Source organism: Patagioenas fasciata, chromosome 1 (genome assembly GCF_037038585.1).
Source record: "Patagioenas fasciata isolate bPatFas1 chromosome 1, bPatFas1.hap1, whole genome shotgun sequence".
Taxonomy (NCBI): Eukaryota; Metazoa; Chordata; class Aves; order Columbiformes; family Columbidae; genus Patagioenas; species Patagioenas fasciata.
Genome location: NC_092520.1, coordinates 55,576,485 through 55,594,684, shown reverse-complemented (window position 1 = coordinate 55,594,684; position 18,200 = coordinate 55,576,485). Strand labels below are relative to the sequence as shown.

Here is an 18,200-nt window from a genome sequence, read left to right as displayed (position 1 = left end):
ATTGAAAGACTTGTGGTAAAAATATTTTGGTGAGGTGGTATCTTTAGAATTGTATATTTAATAACTCTTCATTGTGTTCAGTAGGATGTTACTTGGGGCTGAGTGGGGGGCAGGAATTTCGGATGGAATTTTTATTTTTGTGGAGATAATTTGAAAAACATGTGAAGCCAAGTTTATCTCATTTGCGTTCTGCCAGGGCTTATCTGTAGGTTTAGAGAACATAGAAGAGATAGGGTTTTCATCCATTGAATTTAATGTTAGACAGTAATGATGATAAAAAAATTATGGGAAGGCTGCTTTCTGGAAATGGAGATAATACCTTTTTTTTTTTTTGATCTTAGATTTTATTTTTCTAGTGATTTACAGCAAACTCAGCCTTTCTAAATAGTGAGTTTTGAGAAGGAGAACAAGGCAGAAAGCAGATCCTGGAGGCTTTAAGAACAAAAAAAGTGTTTGGGGTTGTAAAGAAGAAAGTGAGAGGATAGGAAATGCTTAGTTATGGAAACTGTGTACAGACCTGCTGGGAGCAATTAATGGATATTTCCAAAACTATGGCCTGCAGGGCTATTGTATGTGGTCTGATGGTTTGCTGGAGCCTAGAGCCCGTGGTAAGGGAATGGCATTTTGATTGTGCATTCGTCTTTTGGTAGAAGCACTTCTGAGACCTACTGCAGCTGAGGCAGGTAAAATCTGGAGGGTTAAATCATGTGAGATGATCTTCGTACTCTGTAAAAATTTGCTGCCACTTTGGACCCCTAAAGAGGTTTCCTACTGGCCCAATCATTCTACTTTCACACAAGAGCACTTATTTTAAAATAAGGTGTTGACCTAAGAATGCGATAAATTCAAGCAGGACAGCTAGAATGGTTCCTCCCTGCAACTCACTTTGCTGCAAACTTTCACCATTATAGGAGAGTATTTGAATTATGTGTGAAAAAGATCTTGAATTGCTGTAGTTTTCAGTTAGTATCTATCAATATAAGTAAAATACATGCTCACTACATAGATTTGTGGGGTGGGAGGGGGCATATATCGGCAATTCTGGGCTGCTTCATGAGCGTTGCAGCTGTTTCTCTTGTGGAAGAGCAACCTCTGGAACAGGGATGGTGCACCACGCTTGCTATGGTCACAGCTTCTGTTCTCTGACTATAATTTGTTTGTGTTCAAGAATGTCTATTACAATGTGTAAAGCCTAATTTAAAATTTTGTTGAGCATTATTCTTTAAACGGATACAGGTCTTTTTCACAACTTGATAGAACAGTATTACAGCCTCTTTCTAATTAGTTGTCTTTGCCACACAGTCCAAGGACAGCATGAGAATATTCACTTCAATATGCCTCTAGAAGAAGGAATGAGTGTTAATTATTTCCAACCAATTTTCTTTATGGTCAGTTCTACCATTCCTAGACACCATTCACCTTCCTCCTTAATTGGAGTCCTAATTTTGGCCCTGAGATGGCAAGATATGCAGGGAAGGGGGAAGCCACTTGAAATGTTGTGTCTATTCTCATGCTCTTGTATATCACATATCTTTAAGGCAGAAATAGGATATGTGAGAGTAGCACAAAGAATGTCACGTTTAGAAAATTTTTATTTATATAAGTTGCATGGCCGAAGTGTTCCAAGACTAAACGTGAGGAAATTGTAAAATGCAACTGATTGAAAGAAAGTAACCTTCAAAATTTGCATTACAAGACTAGCGTAAGCTTTACAAATAGAAATAAATTAGTAAACTCTGTTCAAGACTTTCCCTATGGGTCTGCAGAGAGACATTATTGTCTTGAGTGGATTTTTATATTGCTGAAAATGATACAGATATTAACTAGTGCTACTGTGCTCACTTGTGTTTATGTTGCGGATTAGGCCTTTAGCATTGATAGTAAAGGAAACAGTTGTCAGTGGACAACGTTCAAGACTTTTGAACTGCTGTTATGTAGTACAGGTAGGTATGCCGCATCATTTTTGACTAAATACTAAAAGTTTGTGTTTTTTTTTTTTTCTTCAACAGATTCAGAGCATTCCTATTACAATTTAATCTTGAAGAAAGCAGGACAATTTTTATCCAACTTGCAAATCAATCTATTGAAGTTTGCACTTTCTATACGAGCATATTCTCCAACTGTTCAGACATTTCAGCAGGTGACTATATTATCTGACACATTTGGTACATTATTTTATGTGGTATTTTGACTGCAGAGTAAAGAATGTTCATTATTATAGTTCAATAAGTATATGCTGGCATTATTTGCCATCAAACATAATCCATTTATATAGATGGTGCTTTCTAAGCTGGTTATGTTGACAGGAACAAATATTCATGCTTAATTGTATGGATAGCATTATTATCAGGGTAGAATTTTTGGAATTATTCATTTTTAAAACCCAGGTTGTGGGTTATTTTTTGCATTGCTTCAAATAATCCTATGGGAATTCAGACATTGCCACAGTAGGAAATTTCTTGTAGCTTCAAGTCATATATATTTGTTATTAGTGGAATTCGTATGTCTCTCTTTTAGTATTTGAAAAGTTGAAAACATAGAATAGTCAAATAACTGCTTTGTTAATTCAAAAGTGCGAGGACACAAATTCACTGTGCCTCTAGCCTAAAACTGCTCCTCCTCCTTTTAGCAATGCCACCTTCAAGATAAAGTGAGAAATCAGAAATCTGTGTTTCTGAAAGGTAATAAGCTGTAATGAAGTTAGGGTTTTTTGCAAATGTTCTCTGGAGGAATATCGCTGTCTCAGACTCATATTTTCATTGTTATCATTCAGCTTGTGAATCCAGAGACATTTATAGGCAGTCATGAGTTTGCTACTGTACATGGGAATAGCTGAATAGAGTTAAAAAAAAAAAAAGGGGGGGGTGGGGATGTGGGAAGGAGAGAGAACCAAAATTTGATATTAATTGTTTGGGATTTATCTGTTAGCAGTCAAATCTTTGTAGATTAACATGATTGCTGATAGCAACTAAAACTTTTTAAAAATGTCAGAGTACAGGCTGCGATTTCTGCTTCTGGAGGAGATTTCTCATCCCTGTCTTTATAGAACACAAATGGACTTGCATTTTCTGGAGTGCGTTTCATAGTCTACATCTCACAGAGGTTATAAGGTCTTAATCTTCAAATATTTTCCATTACCTTTTTTCACATGTACCTGATTTTGAATGGGCTTAATTAGAAACACAACTCAATGGCAGCTGTTGAGTTATTTTAATCAAAGGGTTGTGAGTTTCAGTTGAAGTGCAATCAAAGAATTCTGGTTGAGTATAATTGTTGAAATATTAGATTGCAGCTGATGAACCTCCACCAGAAGGCTGCAGTGCATTTGTGGTTATCCATGAGAAGCACACCTGTAAGACTAATGAAATAAAAAAGCTGCTAAAGAAGGCTACTAAGAGGTAAATGTAATGATCTATTTTAAGAGGAAAAAATAGGCTACTAAAGAGAAAAATATATTATTGCATATAGACTCGTAGTATTTTGAAATTTCGTGTTCTATTTACTTGATAATGCCAAGCTCATAAATCCTTGTTTACTGGATACTCAAAGACTAAACCTATTTAAAGTATATGTTATTTTAGAAGAGTTACTTTTGGGTTTGAAATATTTTAAACACCCTTATGAGATTTTGTCAATTATGAATCAAAGTAGGGTTTTAAAATAAGATCATAGAGCTTTTCTCCTCTAAACACATGGATAATTTTGTATTTCTTCTCTTTTTTTTTTTTTTTTGTAACCTAAATTTGACCGCCCCGTACAGTGTACTTTCTATACACACTTACCACTTAATGCATCTGAGACAATATTTATGCTGACAGATGTTTCCATGTATTCAGTGCTGCTGCATTTGAGGTTTTCTGGATTGTAAGGGCTTGGCACAGGAGTGGAAGAGGAGTCTTCGTTTGCTGGCATAACCTTTCCTCACCTTGTGTGACTCTTTACACCTGCCAAACCTTCCTGCAGGCTTTGTCCTGTGCAAACGAGTGTCAGTCCAGAGTAAAATATGTAAAACCTATCAAAATAACAAATAACAGCAACATAATGAAAGTGAAATATTTAATCTCTATTAAAAAAAAAAATTGTATTTTTTCAAGACTTATATGTAACTTTGTTTTCTGCAATGGTCAAAGTCACTGTAATAGACATTAGTGTCTATACCCTCAACCACTTCATGGAGATATGTAGAGCTGAAAGATGATTTAGTAGGGTATATTTCTTGATTTTTCTTTCTATCAAATAAAAACTGGAAAATCAAAAGACCTGAAAAGCTTTAAGTATAATCCCAGTTACTTTTCGTGTGTGTTAGCAGCTTTCTTACGCTTTACTGAATATCCCTCTGTCACTCACTGATTGCACTGCACATCTCTAGTAGATGTAATGCATCATTTAAATTAAAAGCCTCAAGCTGTAACTGGATGTTGCACAAAATCTAGAAATGCTGTCCTTTTCATTTGCTGTCTATGTTGTGATTTGACAAAATATGTTAAATGTATTTATAGTTGATGCTACTTTTTCAGTTTCTTAGACTTTATTTGCAATTTTGGTGTTCTAAGTTCATTTGTGAGCAATCATTATTATTTCATCATGATTTTAACATGGCTTTTATACTTTTAGCATATAAGCCCTTACTGATTTTTTGAATTTTGAAGTAGAAAAGCTACCACAGTTTTCATTTCTTTTCTGCATATGTAATATCACAATTCTTTCTTTTTAAAACCAGACCCAGGCCATATCTTTTTAAGGGAGATCATAAATTCCCAACTCTCAAAGAGGATGGCCCCGTGGTTATTCTTTATGCAGAAATGGGTACAAAAGACTTTGTCAAATTCCACAAGATTTTATCTGAGAAGGCGCAAAAGGAGGAAATTGTTTATGTTCTCCGGCATTATGTTCAGGTATGCAATTCGAATTAACATTGATTCAGTAAACTGCTGCTATTCTGTCTTTTTTGCTTACTTTTTGAGAAATCATGTTTTCTACGTTTATTTTTGCATTTGTCTAAATCATGTGTGATATATATTCTAATTTTAAAACTCTCTGGGTTAAGTGATTCACCTAGTACAAACTGTGAAGCTGGGAAAGCATGATAATATTATCTAATCCTGCATGCAAGCACTGTTTGCATCGCTGATTAATCTTGAAATATCACTTTTTTGGTTGTACGTCTGGGTTTTGTACATTGTACAAAGACCTTGGGTGAATCTTGGGGCAGCAGACTGAGCATAATAATAACGAGAATTAGAAAAATGAGAAATAACATAGAAAATCAAGTTGAAAAAGAATTCATTGTAATTTTATATGTTCTCAGTGTAATCTTGTATGTTCATTGTAATACAGCAGCTTGGGCTTTCACAGTCAACATCACTGACCAGGTTTTCAGTGCTTGCATTCCGCAGTGTCAATATTTTAACCATGTTTCTGAATGCTTTTTTTAACTTACTCTTATTCCTGAAACAAAACAAGTGCCAGTACGTGGAACTATATTGTTGCCATGTTTGGTTGTTGGAAGGTTTTGGTAATTATATTCAAAGTATAGCCCTTAAATCGTGTGGCTAATACAAGAATAATCTCATGGCGTGAGAGGTTGCTATGCTTTTTGTAGACCAGGCATTTCAGGGAGATGAGTCTGTAGTTTGCAGATGACTTTGAGTTGTTTGCTCACAGTAATGAAATAGAGAATTTGAGGTAACCAGTCTTACATTCTAAGCTCTGTGGGATATAGTTTTTACTGAACTTTATGTTCTTTTAAGCACTTTCATTTCTATTAAATACCTGCAGTCTCCTTGCTCTGACTGGCTCATGCACCATGGTTCCCCAAAATGCCTGTTGTCTTCCTTAGAATCACAGAATGTCCTGAGTGGGAAGGGACCCACAAGGATCATAGAGTCCAACTCCTGTCCCTGCACAGGACAACCCCACAGTTCACACCATGTGTCTGAGGGCTTGTCCAGTCTCTTCTTGAACACTGTCAGGCTTGGGGCCGTGACACCTCCCTGGGGAGCCTGTTCCAGTGCTGCACCACCCTCTGGGGGAAGAACCTTTTCCTCATGCCCAACCTAAACCTCTCCTGGCACATCTTCCTGCCATTCCCTTGGGTCCTTCCTGCACTTTTTCTCTCTTCAGACTGTTCTTCCCTTTTCTTCCTTTCTTGCAACCTCCATTTTTATTCTTTGGTTCCCACTGAGACGGATTATCCCTCCTTTTTTACATTAAATGCCGAAAGAGGGAGCATTGGGAGCAGAAGAGGTACTGTCTTTCTGCTGTCATTTTTTGTGCCAATATCACCAGGACTGCTTAGAGGGTGCAGCTCTCTCTCCAAATGGAGGTTTGTTTAGAGGACCAACGGAGAAAACTCCCAGCCATGCTGGGTTTTTGGTTGTGGGCTGGAGGCTTCTCAATGCAGAATGATTCTTAGAAATTGTAAGCTAAGGCTTTCAAGAAATTGCTGCTGTGCATGAGCAGATTGCATTTTGGAAAGGGGATTGTTGTACATTTTGGGCAAATTAGGGAACATTTTCAAAAATAAGTATGCTCTGAATAATTACATTGTTGAATGTGAAACTTACACTCCAAAGTTAGAAATACTTGTTTGTTTTTAGTAAGCGGCAATTTGTTTTCTGCAGTGATAATTTAATACATTTTCTTAATCCTTGCAGAAGGTGATTAACTCTTTTGTCAAAACGTTTTTCAGTCTGATGAGAGAGTTTCCTCCTAACATGCTGAAAGACTGACAAAATTACAAAGAAATGAATAACAGTTTAAAAGGTGGATTGTATGGCACCAGTAATCATATACGGTGCTACCAGCTCTGCCTGTTCTAACCCTCTTTCTAATGTTATGTGAACGGACCACAATTTTGACACATCCTTTCTGTGGTTTGCAGGAGATGGAGTCCTTACTTTTTGTTACACACTTTCTCAATAGATGGTCAATATGCTGTGCATAGCTCTTGTAGTTTGTTTGGTGTAGCATTTTGTACTTTGAATGATAAACTGAAAGGTGCATTTAAGTTATGGCTGTCATAACCTTTTAAAGTTACAGTATTAGATATTGTTAATCTCCTATAACTACAGTTTTTTACAGTTCTTTTTTGTTCTGTTAAAATAATATCATCAAACAGAAACCAAGTTCCAGAAAAATGTATTTATCTGGATATGCTGTAGAACTTGCAATAAAGAGCACAGAATATAAAGCAGTAGATGACACGCAGGTTAAAGGTATGTGGGGTTTTTTATTTATTTATTATATCTTATCAGAGATACTATTGAAATATGTTATAATCTTCAGTTATAAAGTCAGTAAAGTTTTGAAGGTTACTTCTTTTTACAGAAGGAAGCCTCAGGCTTTAGGAACTAAGACATCAAAATCTATGCAAGCTTTTGTAAACCGCTGTGCTTAGGGTATAGCTCATTACCTAACCTCTGATTGTTGTTTTCTGTGGCTCTTCAAAATGTAACGCATTCTTCTTCCTTTCAATAAGTGAGATTGTTTAACCTTTGTTCTTCAATTACCTTATGTCTGTTGGCATCTCTAATATGCTAATGATTATGCTATCTACATATTAGAGTTTCAGGTGTGAGGCTTTTTTCTGAATTTGCATAGAAATACTTCCACGGTCTTCTGTAGGAAAGATGCGCTGTATCATAGAATTTGATACCAGGGTATGTTACTGTGTGTTGAAATAAGACATTTACCACAGAAAGTGGTAGCTCTAGCATTCTGACATGGAAAAATTACTTCACGTGGACATTTACAAGATATAAAGGAAGTTAACTCTCTTTGGTAAGACTAAGGTCATTTGACTAAGGCCTTTGAGTCATGTCAAAAACAGTTCATTTTTTTTTAAGGAAAGGAAAGTGTTAGCTGAAAATTCAAGCCCTTTAAAGTTACCATGCTTTTCAAGCATGAATTTGGGAGTAGTTTGCTGATAAGAGTTATACCTTGCGACTTAATCAAACTGAGAAATAGCTATTTTGGAAGGTGAACTATTTAACCCCGTCAGTTTCATTTCTGTAAAAAAATGTAACTGTTCAATTAATTATATTTAAAAATAATTTGAATGCAGCTGAGTTCTCTAAAGTGATTCATTCTGATGCCAAAATATGAATGCATATGTAGTATAAATCTAATTGAAATTACATCTGGGAACTACATCTTTCTGATTGTATGTTTCTGTTAACTGTTTTATAATTCATAAGAACATAATACATCATTAACTTTCTTGGCTCATATTGTCTACACATGTTATATGTTCAGGAGCAAATGAGACAAAAGGAGAGGCAGATGAGGAGGAGGAGGAAGAAGGTGATGTCCAAGGATTTCTCTTTGGCAAATTAAAGTGAGTTGATATAATTAAACTTCTGCATTTGTTTCTTGAACTTGAACAAAAAAAAAATAGAAGAAGTGAGATTTATGTTGGAAATTACCTTATTTTGCCACTGGTGAAAATTCTGGTTAATTTTTTTATATATGTCTTGTGAAGGTAGGGACACAACACTTGTTTATTCTGTTCATTTCAATTTATTGCTTTTAGTTGTCTAATTCTCTTAGAATGTATACAGTAAATTGTTTTTAAAGTAAAAAAAAAATCCTTCTGCGCAAGTCACGAAAACTTAGAACCCCACGATTTCATGTTTGCATCTGCAGTAAATTGTTGCTGCTACTCCAGATCAGTAGAATCAAAATATTGGTTTTCCGCATGCAAGTAGTAGCACAACAAAACCAAACCCGTGTGTTGTCGCTACATAAGATGTTTTTAAGATGGAGAATCATTCATTTCTTAGAGTTAAGGAGTGATATTTATTGGAAGATATGCTTACTATATGTCTTCTTATTTTGGAGTTCATCAATTTATGTTCTCTTCTAGAGGGAGCTCTTTTATCTCCAAATTGCAATCTGTTAGGTGAAACTGGATGCTACCCTGTTGAGGCTTCTTTCCAGTCCACCATTAATGGTTTGATTTTGTGGATACAGTCACCAAAAGTGCTTCCTTCTTCCTATAAAAGGTCCATGCAGTGAATCATAAATCCTGTTGTTTCTTCAACGAGAAACTCAGGAATGTGGGCCTTCTCTAGTGTCATTCTCTCTCTTATTATGTAAAGCAAAAAGTAAACTTGTTTGTAGATATTCTCACCAACTTGTAAGTCTTCTCAGAGTTCAGAGCTATTGATGCTGTCTAAATTCTTGAGAGCCCATCTGCTTTCTGCCTTTAAAAATTAAGCACATAAAGACAGAAATGCACCCACACCTACAGGCTTCCTTGTTTCACTTATATATTAGAGACCTTCCACAGCAAGTAATATCAAATGTTTGTCATATCTTGATCTGAGACTTTTTTCTTCTTCAATTGTGCTAGGTTTAGCTGTACTGAGGTTCTTGATGTTGCACTGTGACTGATTTGCAAAGCTGTCAGATAATTACTCAGACTTTTTGACATCGTTTTCAGAGTCATATTTTTTATTCTTTGTTTCATGCTGGGGATGAGAGAGATGTTTCAGTCATCTGTAAATTGTCCCTCAGTTATAGGTATGTCAAAGGTCATACTTTTCTCAGCTGTGAAATAGTTATAAATCTAAGCAGAAGAGATAAAATCTTAGAAATGCAACTGTTTGCATGAGCGAATTAATGTAATTAAATCCCACATGATGCTACATATCCAGAGAAGAGTAGCTTTTTTCAGTTGGCTTTACATGTGTTTGCTTTTGTGCATACATTGACCATAGTGTGAGCAAGAGAAATGAGGGACCAAATATTAATAATAGGTCTTGGTTGTGGCTTGTGGCGAGGTCTTATTTGTCAGTTGTTTTTCATTCACAGAAGAACCAAAGGTCTGAACAACACCACCAAAAAAATACATATCCTCGAGGTAAATTTGCAAAGAAGGCAGCAAGCTCGGTAATTAAAGAGCTCAAAACTAGTTAAGAGTTTGCTACTTCATAGACACGTTTCTAAGAGCATGAACTGTTTGTTGTTTCAAGGTCTATGTTACAAGTAAGAAGAAAAGGAATTTTCTGTCTTTGTTTCCCTTTTCAGCTAAGTGCACTTTCTTTGAGGAACCTGGACTATATTTTAATTCCAGATCAACAGTCTTCATCAGTGATGTTTTTCTTTTTCTATAAAGCACAACAGTTAATATCATACAACAGCTAAAAGATGAGGAGTGAGGGAATCTTTGCAAAACTTAATATCGAAAATAAAACATGAAATATTACAGAACCTGAAGACTTAATGCTTTATATGTCTGCTTTTTAGCTACCTTTTGCTTCTTGTTCAGTACTTCTACTAGAAGAAGCTTTAGAAATCTGATGGAGTTTGAGTTCAAGGATGTCTTGTAGGAGGCTGAAGTCTCTGCCCTCAGAACTTCCTTGCCCAGTTATGTTTTGGAAAAAAAAAAAGCCAAACATTTGGGCACCATGCTCTTTATCAGGTCTGACTAGTGAGTTGTGTGCTTAGAAGCTTGATTTTGTCAGTGATGTTAATTTATAAAATATGTTCTCACCAATGCCTTGCCTATATCTTTTGTAGGTAATATAACAAAGTCTATGTACAGTTACAGTTAATCTGTTGTACAGTTAAGATACAGTTAGGTATATATTATGCTATAGTAAACTAACTATAGTTACCTATATTGTGTGTAAATACTATTTAATCTTTGAGTTCATATATTCGTTCAAACTTTGTGACAGGGTTTGAGACAGATCACTACAAACCAATTTAACTCCTCCTTGTAATTAACTGGATTTAGTCCTCAGAAATCACCTCTTCTCACCACAAATCCTCATTTTTGTTTTGGAAATGAATTAAAATTTTAATTCTTTTTTGTCACCTTAAAGATACAATGTTAGCTGTAATACTGTGAATGAAAGCAGATATTGATGGATGTAATTGATTTTGCCTTTTTTTGAAAAAATGTTTTATCATAGAGAGATGCATCCTGATCTGAAAAATAATCTGAAAGAGTTTAAAAAACATCTGATTGAAACTACTAACAACATGGAACCACTGAAGGTTTGGGAGCTACAGGGTATGTATTGCATTTTTCTGAATTAACACATTAGTCTCCTTAATTTTCCTTTGTTATGTTGATGTATCAAAATTATGATAAAAGCTTGTTTTAAAAAGACATATGGTTTCATAAAAAGGCAGTATTATGTCAAATATTTTAAAATCAAGTGTTGGTATCTTGTCCTAGTGTTATATGCTAGAAATTAAAAGAACATTGAAGTCATTTTATAAGATGAAGAATCATAACTAACTTTACTGATTTTAAAGAGAGAAGTATTGCCTGATTTTCTGCCTGGTGTGTTGTCCTGAATGTTAAGTTTCGTTTCAGATATTTTTTTGAGAGATCAGGCAAAAAATACCATTTTGACATGACTGTTGAATCAGGACAAAATACAGGTTAAGACAGTTTGTCTTCTTTAATTTAAAATTTTTAACTTTTATCAGTACTGCAGTTCACATGAATACATTTTTTAATATAACATCAAATGGAAGAACGTGCTTTTAAAAGAGAACAAATACATGGAAACTGTTTTTGAACAGCTTCTGTGTTGATGACCTGCAGGACATTCTGTAGCTTGAATGGAATTATAAATCACTCTAAAATAGGTCCCTAAAATGTCATGACACTTAAATTTAGGCAACTGAATTTTACCTGTTAAATTCTTCAGTTTTAGAGGACACCCAGCTCAAAACTGGTCTGCCTTTATACCAGTGCAATGAAAGAATCCAAGCAATCATCTGAACTTCAGTTTCTTTTGAGGCATTGACTGTTATGGAGCTTGTTGGCAGAATCCAATGTGAAACTGGCTGAGATAATTGTCATTCACTTGCAGTCTTTTATCAGTGAAATCCCCTTCAGCTGCAGGATTTATCTTCGTCCAAACTTTTAAACCAAAACCCATCACATTTCAGTTCTCCCAATAAATCTACTGTGCAAATAAAAAGAAAATTCTCACCTGGTTAATTTTTTAATGTGATTTGAATACCATTCTGTAGATGTTCAAGCAGAAGCAACTGTGAAGCTTTTGATTCTTTTAGTGTCTACCTTCAAAAGGTGGTGTAAAATCTCTGTAGGTCTTTTCTGTAGTGTCATGGCTATATAGATAAAAATGACATGTGCTGCTCCCCAACAACCAGCTCATACAACACTGAGGGCAGTTAAGTGCTGGGGTGCTGTTTGTTCAGTGTCAGGAAAACAGGGACTGGCTTGTGATAAGTATGTTCAGGACCTTTTTGGACAGGAGGTTGTCAGAGCATACAAAATGGTGCAGTGGTTTTGATACTCCTGACATGAGTGGGTGTTTTCTCTGGTACATTCTTAATGAGTTAGTGGCTCAGCTGCTCTCTTATTTCCTTTCATTAGCTTTCAAGTAAAAATTTAACTAAATTTAACCAAAACTCCTTCAGCTATGGGGCAGACTTCTATTTATAAATGACCCTAAACACCATTCAAGGGTTGTTTTTCAATTGTCTTTATGTTTTAGGTAAGCAATTAGGTTTACTGTTCATAGTGAAAAATGATGCATAGAGCACTGATGTATTGGTATTCCCTTTAATAACTCATTCTTTTATCTATGTGGAAAGTCTCTTGATCTCTAGTGCTTCATTAGCTTTCAAAGCATACTTTGAGATCGGCTTTAAGCTCAGGATCATCTTTTCCCCAAGGTGCCCTACTCTGCTCTCTCAGCTGTGTTAGGGAACTGCAAGGGGAGGTCTGTAAGTGACAGTCACTGATCAGAGATAACGAAGAAGGTAAAAAAGATATGTCAGTTTTGCTTGGTGGGATTTGAATATTTGTACTCTAATCTGAAATGGAAATTATTTACAATTTATGAAGGATTTTAAGTATATGTCCTAAGTGCACAGCAGGTGAGCCATCACTATCTGTAGTAATGGCAGCAATTAGGTATTGCTTCACCTGATCACAGCTTGTGTGGCTGCTGAAAGGGGTCTGAAATGTTCTTTTTGACGACAGTGATCTCTTTATACATTTTTTTAAAAAATATTAATAAATACTAAGTTAACATACTACCTCTCAGACTCATCTATTTTCTAGCCAAAGTGTATCTTATCAGGCTAAGCTGGGAATGTGTGCTATTTGCTTTTCTTCAGCTCTTTTTAAAAAAAAAATCCTGATTGCTTCAAAGTTCTGCTTGGCAGCATCCTCTATGACTTTCTGCCCAGCACTTTTTACTACATGTGGCATCAACTTTCTTCCAAGTGAATAACCCAAGGCCCTCAGTTTCTGTTCATATATCTTAACTAGCAGATTATGAGGAAAAAGCATCATTGCCCTGCGGTAGTTAGGCAGACTGTATCCAAAGTACATGGAAGCCCCTGGTATGTTATTGCCTTACCCTATTGGTACCAAAATTGGATTTTCTCCAGTCTCACGTGCCAAGATATGTCACAGCAAAGTTAAGCACCAGAGGAGACTGACTGAATTCTCTCCATGAATTATGAACTTTTCCAATATACAAAAATTGACTTCATTCTGAGAAAAAGTATAGAGAGGAAAATTAGATCCCTTTAAAAATTGTGCTGGACACTTAGGAGAACTGAGATTTGACAGTAGATTGACTTTTCTTTCATGAGTCATCATTTATATCCCTGTGAAATTGCTGCTACTCTTGAAAATTGTGCACCTCATATGCTCAATACAGCCTTCTACGTTGAACATATCTGTTCTCTGAAAATCTTGTGAAGTCCTGGGGCTGGAAAGATCTTACTCTTTACTGCAGTTACAGGTGTCTGTAGGTTGGTGTTTATGTAGGTGTGAGCATGATACTGTCATAGTATCACCTGATGAATTGTCTGGTTTTTTCAGTGTGTTTTTGTAAACTCAGAAATCACATGTACTATGTGCACGCTCAGGATGGATGAGCAGAATTCTGTAGGAAAGCCTGAATTTGGTATTTCCAACTTTTAAGTGCCTGTCTTTTCAACCTTAATGATCTCATTTCATAATCTTTTATAATGTATACTTGAAACGCAAAAGAAATGTTAATGGTGAGGGGGTGTATGTGGAATAGTATTGATTGAGAATGATATTTCTGGTGACTTTATTTTGTTTTGTTTTTTCCCTAGATCTTAGTTTTCAAGCAGCTGCTCGAATTCTATCTGCCCCTGTTTACGATGCCTTAAAGGTAATGAAAGACATAGCTCAGAACTTCCCAATAAGAGCCAGGTATGATACTCTAAGCTTGTTTTTCAAATACTGTTTTTATGTTAGTGTTTGAATGTAATGACAGTAATATAGATTTATATCCAAATCCTGCAGTCAGGTGTTTATTTTGCAGCTTTCTGGGTCGATCCCAAGTAATTTCACTGAGTAGAATATAACTCCTGGGAGAGCTCATGATTAGACTCTTAAATGTTTCCTCTCTGATGCAGAAGATATCATGAAGGCATCCTGCTCCTTCAGGCACTTACTCCTACTCCTCCGGGCTTCTTCTAGAATTGTATTTTCAAGGGTGTGAAATTCTGTTGAAGTTATATCAGATCTGCTTGCAATAGGAAGAGACAAAATTTTATTAGTTTTGTATGGGATCCACCCACATTAGTTTAAAGCACAACATTGCTGGAAAGATGGGGCTCTGGCTACTGTATGTTGGTGTTCTTACTGGGGAAGATCTGTCTCCCATGACAGATTACTTAACAAAAGATCAAGATAAATATTAAATAGATGAATAGCATTTTCCTCTGTACTGATATTAAATATTTTTCTTCCTGCAAGCCAGTTTTATTGTAATTGAGAAATGCTTTTCTTTATGTTTACTAAGTTATTTGTGTAATCCTATCAGCAGTATTTGCTTGAATTACTGAATTAAATATGATGCTAAATAGAGTTATTAACTCAGTGTGTTTTTACATTTTACAGCTCTTGTTTAATTACCACATAATGTTTCATTGTCGTCTCTGGTATTCTGTTAGAGAAAATCTACACTGTAATGGAAAAACTACTGTTGTAAGACCTTGTTTCAAGGATGAAAAATAACCTTCAAAATGCCTGAAACATAATTATTATGAAATAGTAAGATACAAGTTTACACTTAGATTAGTAATCAGAAAATGCAGCGTTTCATTAGAAGATAGTGGAAATGTACATAACATTGAACTGCAAAGCCAGTTCTGTTCTTTAAAGGACAGGGGAAAACATCAGTTTTAAGTACTCTAGGTGACATTTAAATAATTGATTTAAAAAGTCATTAAAATTGTTACATTCCACTCCAACTCCTGCCATGTGTTTGAGGCATTAGAGCACAATTTATCTACTTCTCAAACATTTAATTTTTATGGATAAAAGTATAAGAAGACTTTAGAATTATTCAAAGGGGCACTGCAGTTCCTGTCCTGTATAATTTATACTAATATGCTAATCTAGCATGTTGTTTTTAATATGAGATTACAAATATTTAAATTATTTAAAGTTTGTAGGTCTGCATTGACAACAAACTTCAATCAAGGGGCATTGTGTAAAAACAGTGCATAAAACGTGTTTTCTTAATAATCTAATCACAGCCTGCTGAGTAAAAAATACTAGTTTGGAAAAAAAAAAAAAAAAACAGCAAACTAGAATAAATAGGAAATGAAAACATATTGCTTAAGCACTTTAGATGGGTAACTGATCATTATAACAGTAGTGGTTTAAAGTAGTTTAAATTTCACATAGTTTAGATAGGGAAAACATCTTTTAGTTATGCAAATTTGGGTTTGAAAAGGCTGCATAAATATTTTAGAACTGTTGTTATGAAAATAAAAAATAAATATTATATGTTGCTTAAAAATGGAAGGGTTCTTTAGACCATAAAAAAAAAAATACCATTCCTCTGGAAGTTTCTTTCACTTCCCAACTTATAACCTGCATTTTTGTGTCTCTGTAGTTCCAGTTGAAAAGGTTAGTCTGAGGTAGATTGTATCAAATGTCAGCAGATGTAGACAGTGTAAGAACTGATATATGTCACAGCGACATTTTGATAATTCATTTCCTGGGCTATTTTTCACCTTTTATATGGTGTATGTGTGTCATATATATCTGTTATTTAAGAATATAACAACAGGAATTCTAATACTGTGTTTGCTGCTCTCCATTCATCATTCATGAATGCTAACGTTATGAACATGTGAAAGTTTCCTTTTCCCCCCGGTTTGCAGTAACATATAGCTACATGTTCTTGAGATAAGAGGAAAGATGCGTAAAATTATGTGTTAGAAAATATTACATCCTTAAGGTCATACAAGAACATTCCTGCACCATGTAGAATGATAATTAGTGTCTATTTGCTTTCATTTAATCCAGTAAGGTGTTTCTGTTTGGCGAGTCCTTAGCACGGAATATTTATTATATGAAAACAATGCATGAAACTTTGAAGTTTTGAACAAATTGAACAAATGACTGAACTCTAAATGAACCAATGTCTTTCACAGGTACTTTTATACTTGTTACCTGGAATTCTTAGTGTGTCCATCTCAACAGTTGACCATCGCAGTTTCTCTTTAAAACCTTCCTAGAATTCTGCATGGTCAACTGCCATGCATAGATAAGGTGCTTGTTAATGATTCTTTGATGTGTTACTTTCATATTACTGAAAAAAGCTGTCAGTAAGACTTAACTTTTGCTCATAAGTATTTTACTTACTTGCTAACATTGGGCCATCTTTGACTTCTCTGTTCCACCTTTTTATTATTTTCCCATTATTCTTTTATCTTTCTGCCCTACTACTCCAAGCTATTTGGAAAGTTTTAGGTTGTTCTTTTTATCTGTGCAGTTTTTATCGTCTGTGTATAGAGAATGAAGCATTGATTGTGAGAGTTGCAGGCCGTACTACTATTTATGTTGCGTTTAGCAAGATAAAAAGCACAGGTTTTTTTGCCCTAACATTTTCATTTCAGGACTCTCTAAAACTATTTATATGAAGTCAAAGTAATAGTTGTGTTAGTACTGCCATACATTGAATTTCCACCTTTCTATGGAGTCCTTCTGTTAAGTAGGTGTTTTGCTTGTTGGCTAAGTAAATTCTCAGTAGTAATTCCCATCAGTTATAGATGTTGTTTTAATAGAAACAGTTCTGTACTTTTCCTGAATGACAGCTGTTGCTGGTGGAAAGTCCTGTCAAGCAGCATCCGACAGAGATTCCTGACTTGATAGTGTTTTTTCCTAATCCTTCTCTATTTTTCCAAATTTGGCTTCAGATAGTCTTCTCTTTCTATTTACAGTTTTTGTTTGGGGTTTTTGGTGGTTTGTTTGTTTGTTTGTTTTTAATCCTACTCGACAATGTTTCTTTTTCAACAGAAATGTTTATAGTTTCTTTCTCTCTGTTCTATGATTTTTATTTCAGAACTCGTGAACACAGAAATTATTAGAATATAAGATACATTTACTCAGTATCGAACACACTTAATACATTCTTCATGTACCCAGAGAGTACCTAGCAGTAAGATTATAAAAGCTTTTTAAGAAAGAGTTTAGATTAGTTGAATAATAAGCAAGTTATTATGCTCATCCTCCAGTGACTACTGGTAATAGTATATTTGAGCTATATTGACTGTTTTTAGTGCTGTCTTTGACATCACAGTTTGAGTTACGCCTTTCTCATTTTGAGCCAAGGAAAGCCTAGCAAGTATGGGTTGGTATAAATACAGCTCCTCCTTGGTCCTCTGTTGCCGTTTCATCACATGGTCCAGAAGGGATTCACAGTGATAAAAATAATCTGCCAGAATATTTAGAGGGGGTAAAAGCAAAAAGGGTATTTAGCCATGATTAACTGTTTAATATTTGTAAACAAAGCTTGGAAATAATTTTGTTTGCATTTAACAAGTAGTCTCCTTGATTGTCTGGAAAGCTTGGATATTTGATTAAACTGATTTTACGTCTTATTTCGGACATACTGTGAAAAATGTAGGATTTACTAGCAAGATCTATTCTAAATCAGTTGGGGTTGGGGGGAGGTGCAGATTTATATTATTAAATAACTGCTTTATTTTTCACAAATACTGAAGTTGGCTCAGTAGGGTCACTCTCCATTTTGTTTAGTTAACTTTCTGATTTGAGATTACTCCAGGTTTTCTGAAAGCCCGATACAGATTAGCTCAAACGTGTACAATCATGTTTTGAAATAAATATTTGGGCAACTAGAGTATTGATTTTGGGATCCATTGAGAGAATCAGATTTAGGTTAATATGGTATAGGGTTTCT

At 35.1% G+C, this 18,200-nt stretch overlaps 1 protein-coding gene across 1 annotated transcript in view; it reads left to right on the top strand.

The window, feature by feature from the left end:
* Positions 1-18,200, top strand: part of UGGT2 (UDP-glucose glycoprotein glucosyltransferase 2) — an 84,025-nt gene that overhangs the window by 6,143 nt on the left and 59,682 nt on the right. Inside the window, exons 3-9 of the mRNA XM_065833302.2 lie at positions 2,010-2,140; positions 3,286-3,398; positions 4,721-4,895; positions 7,121-7,217; positions 8,257-8,338; positions 10,923-11,023; positions 14,092-14,191. Coding sequence (XP_065689374.2) covers positions 2,010-2,140; positions 3,286-3,398; positions 4,721-4,895; positions 7,121-7,217; positions 8,257-8,338; positions 10,923-11,023; positions 14,092-14,191 — 799 coding nt within the window. The remainder of the gene's footprint in view (positions 1-2,009; positions 2,141-3,285; positions 3,399-4,720; positions 4,896-7,120; positions 7,218-8,256; positions 8,339-10,922; positions 11,024-14,091; positions 14,192-18,200) is intronic.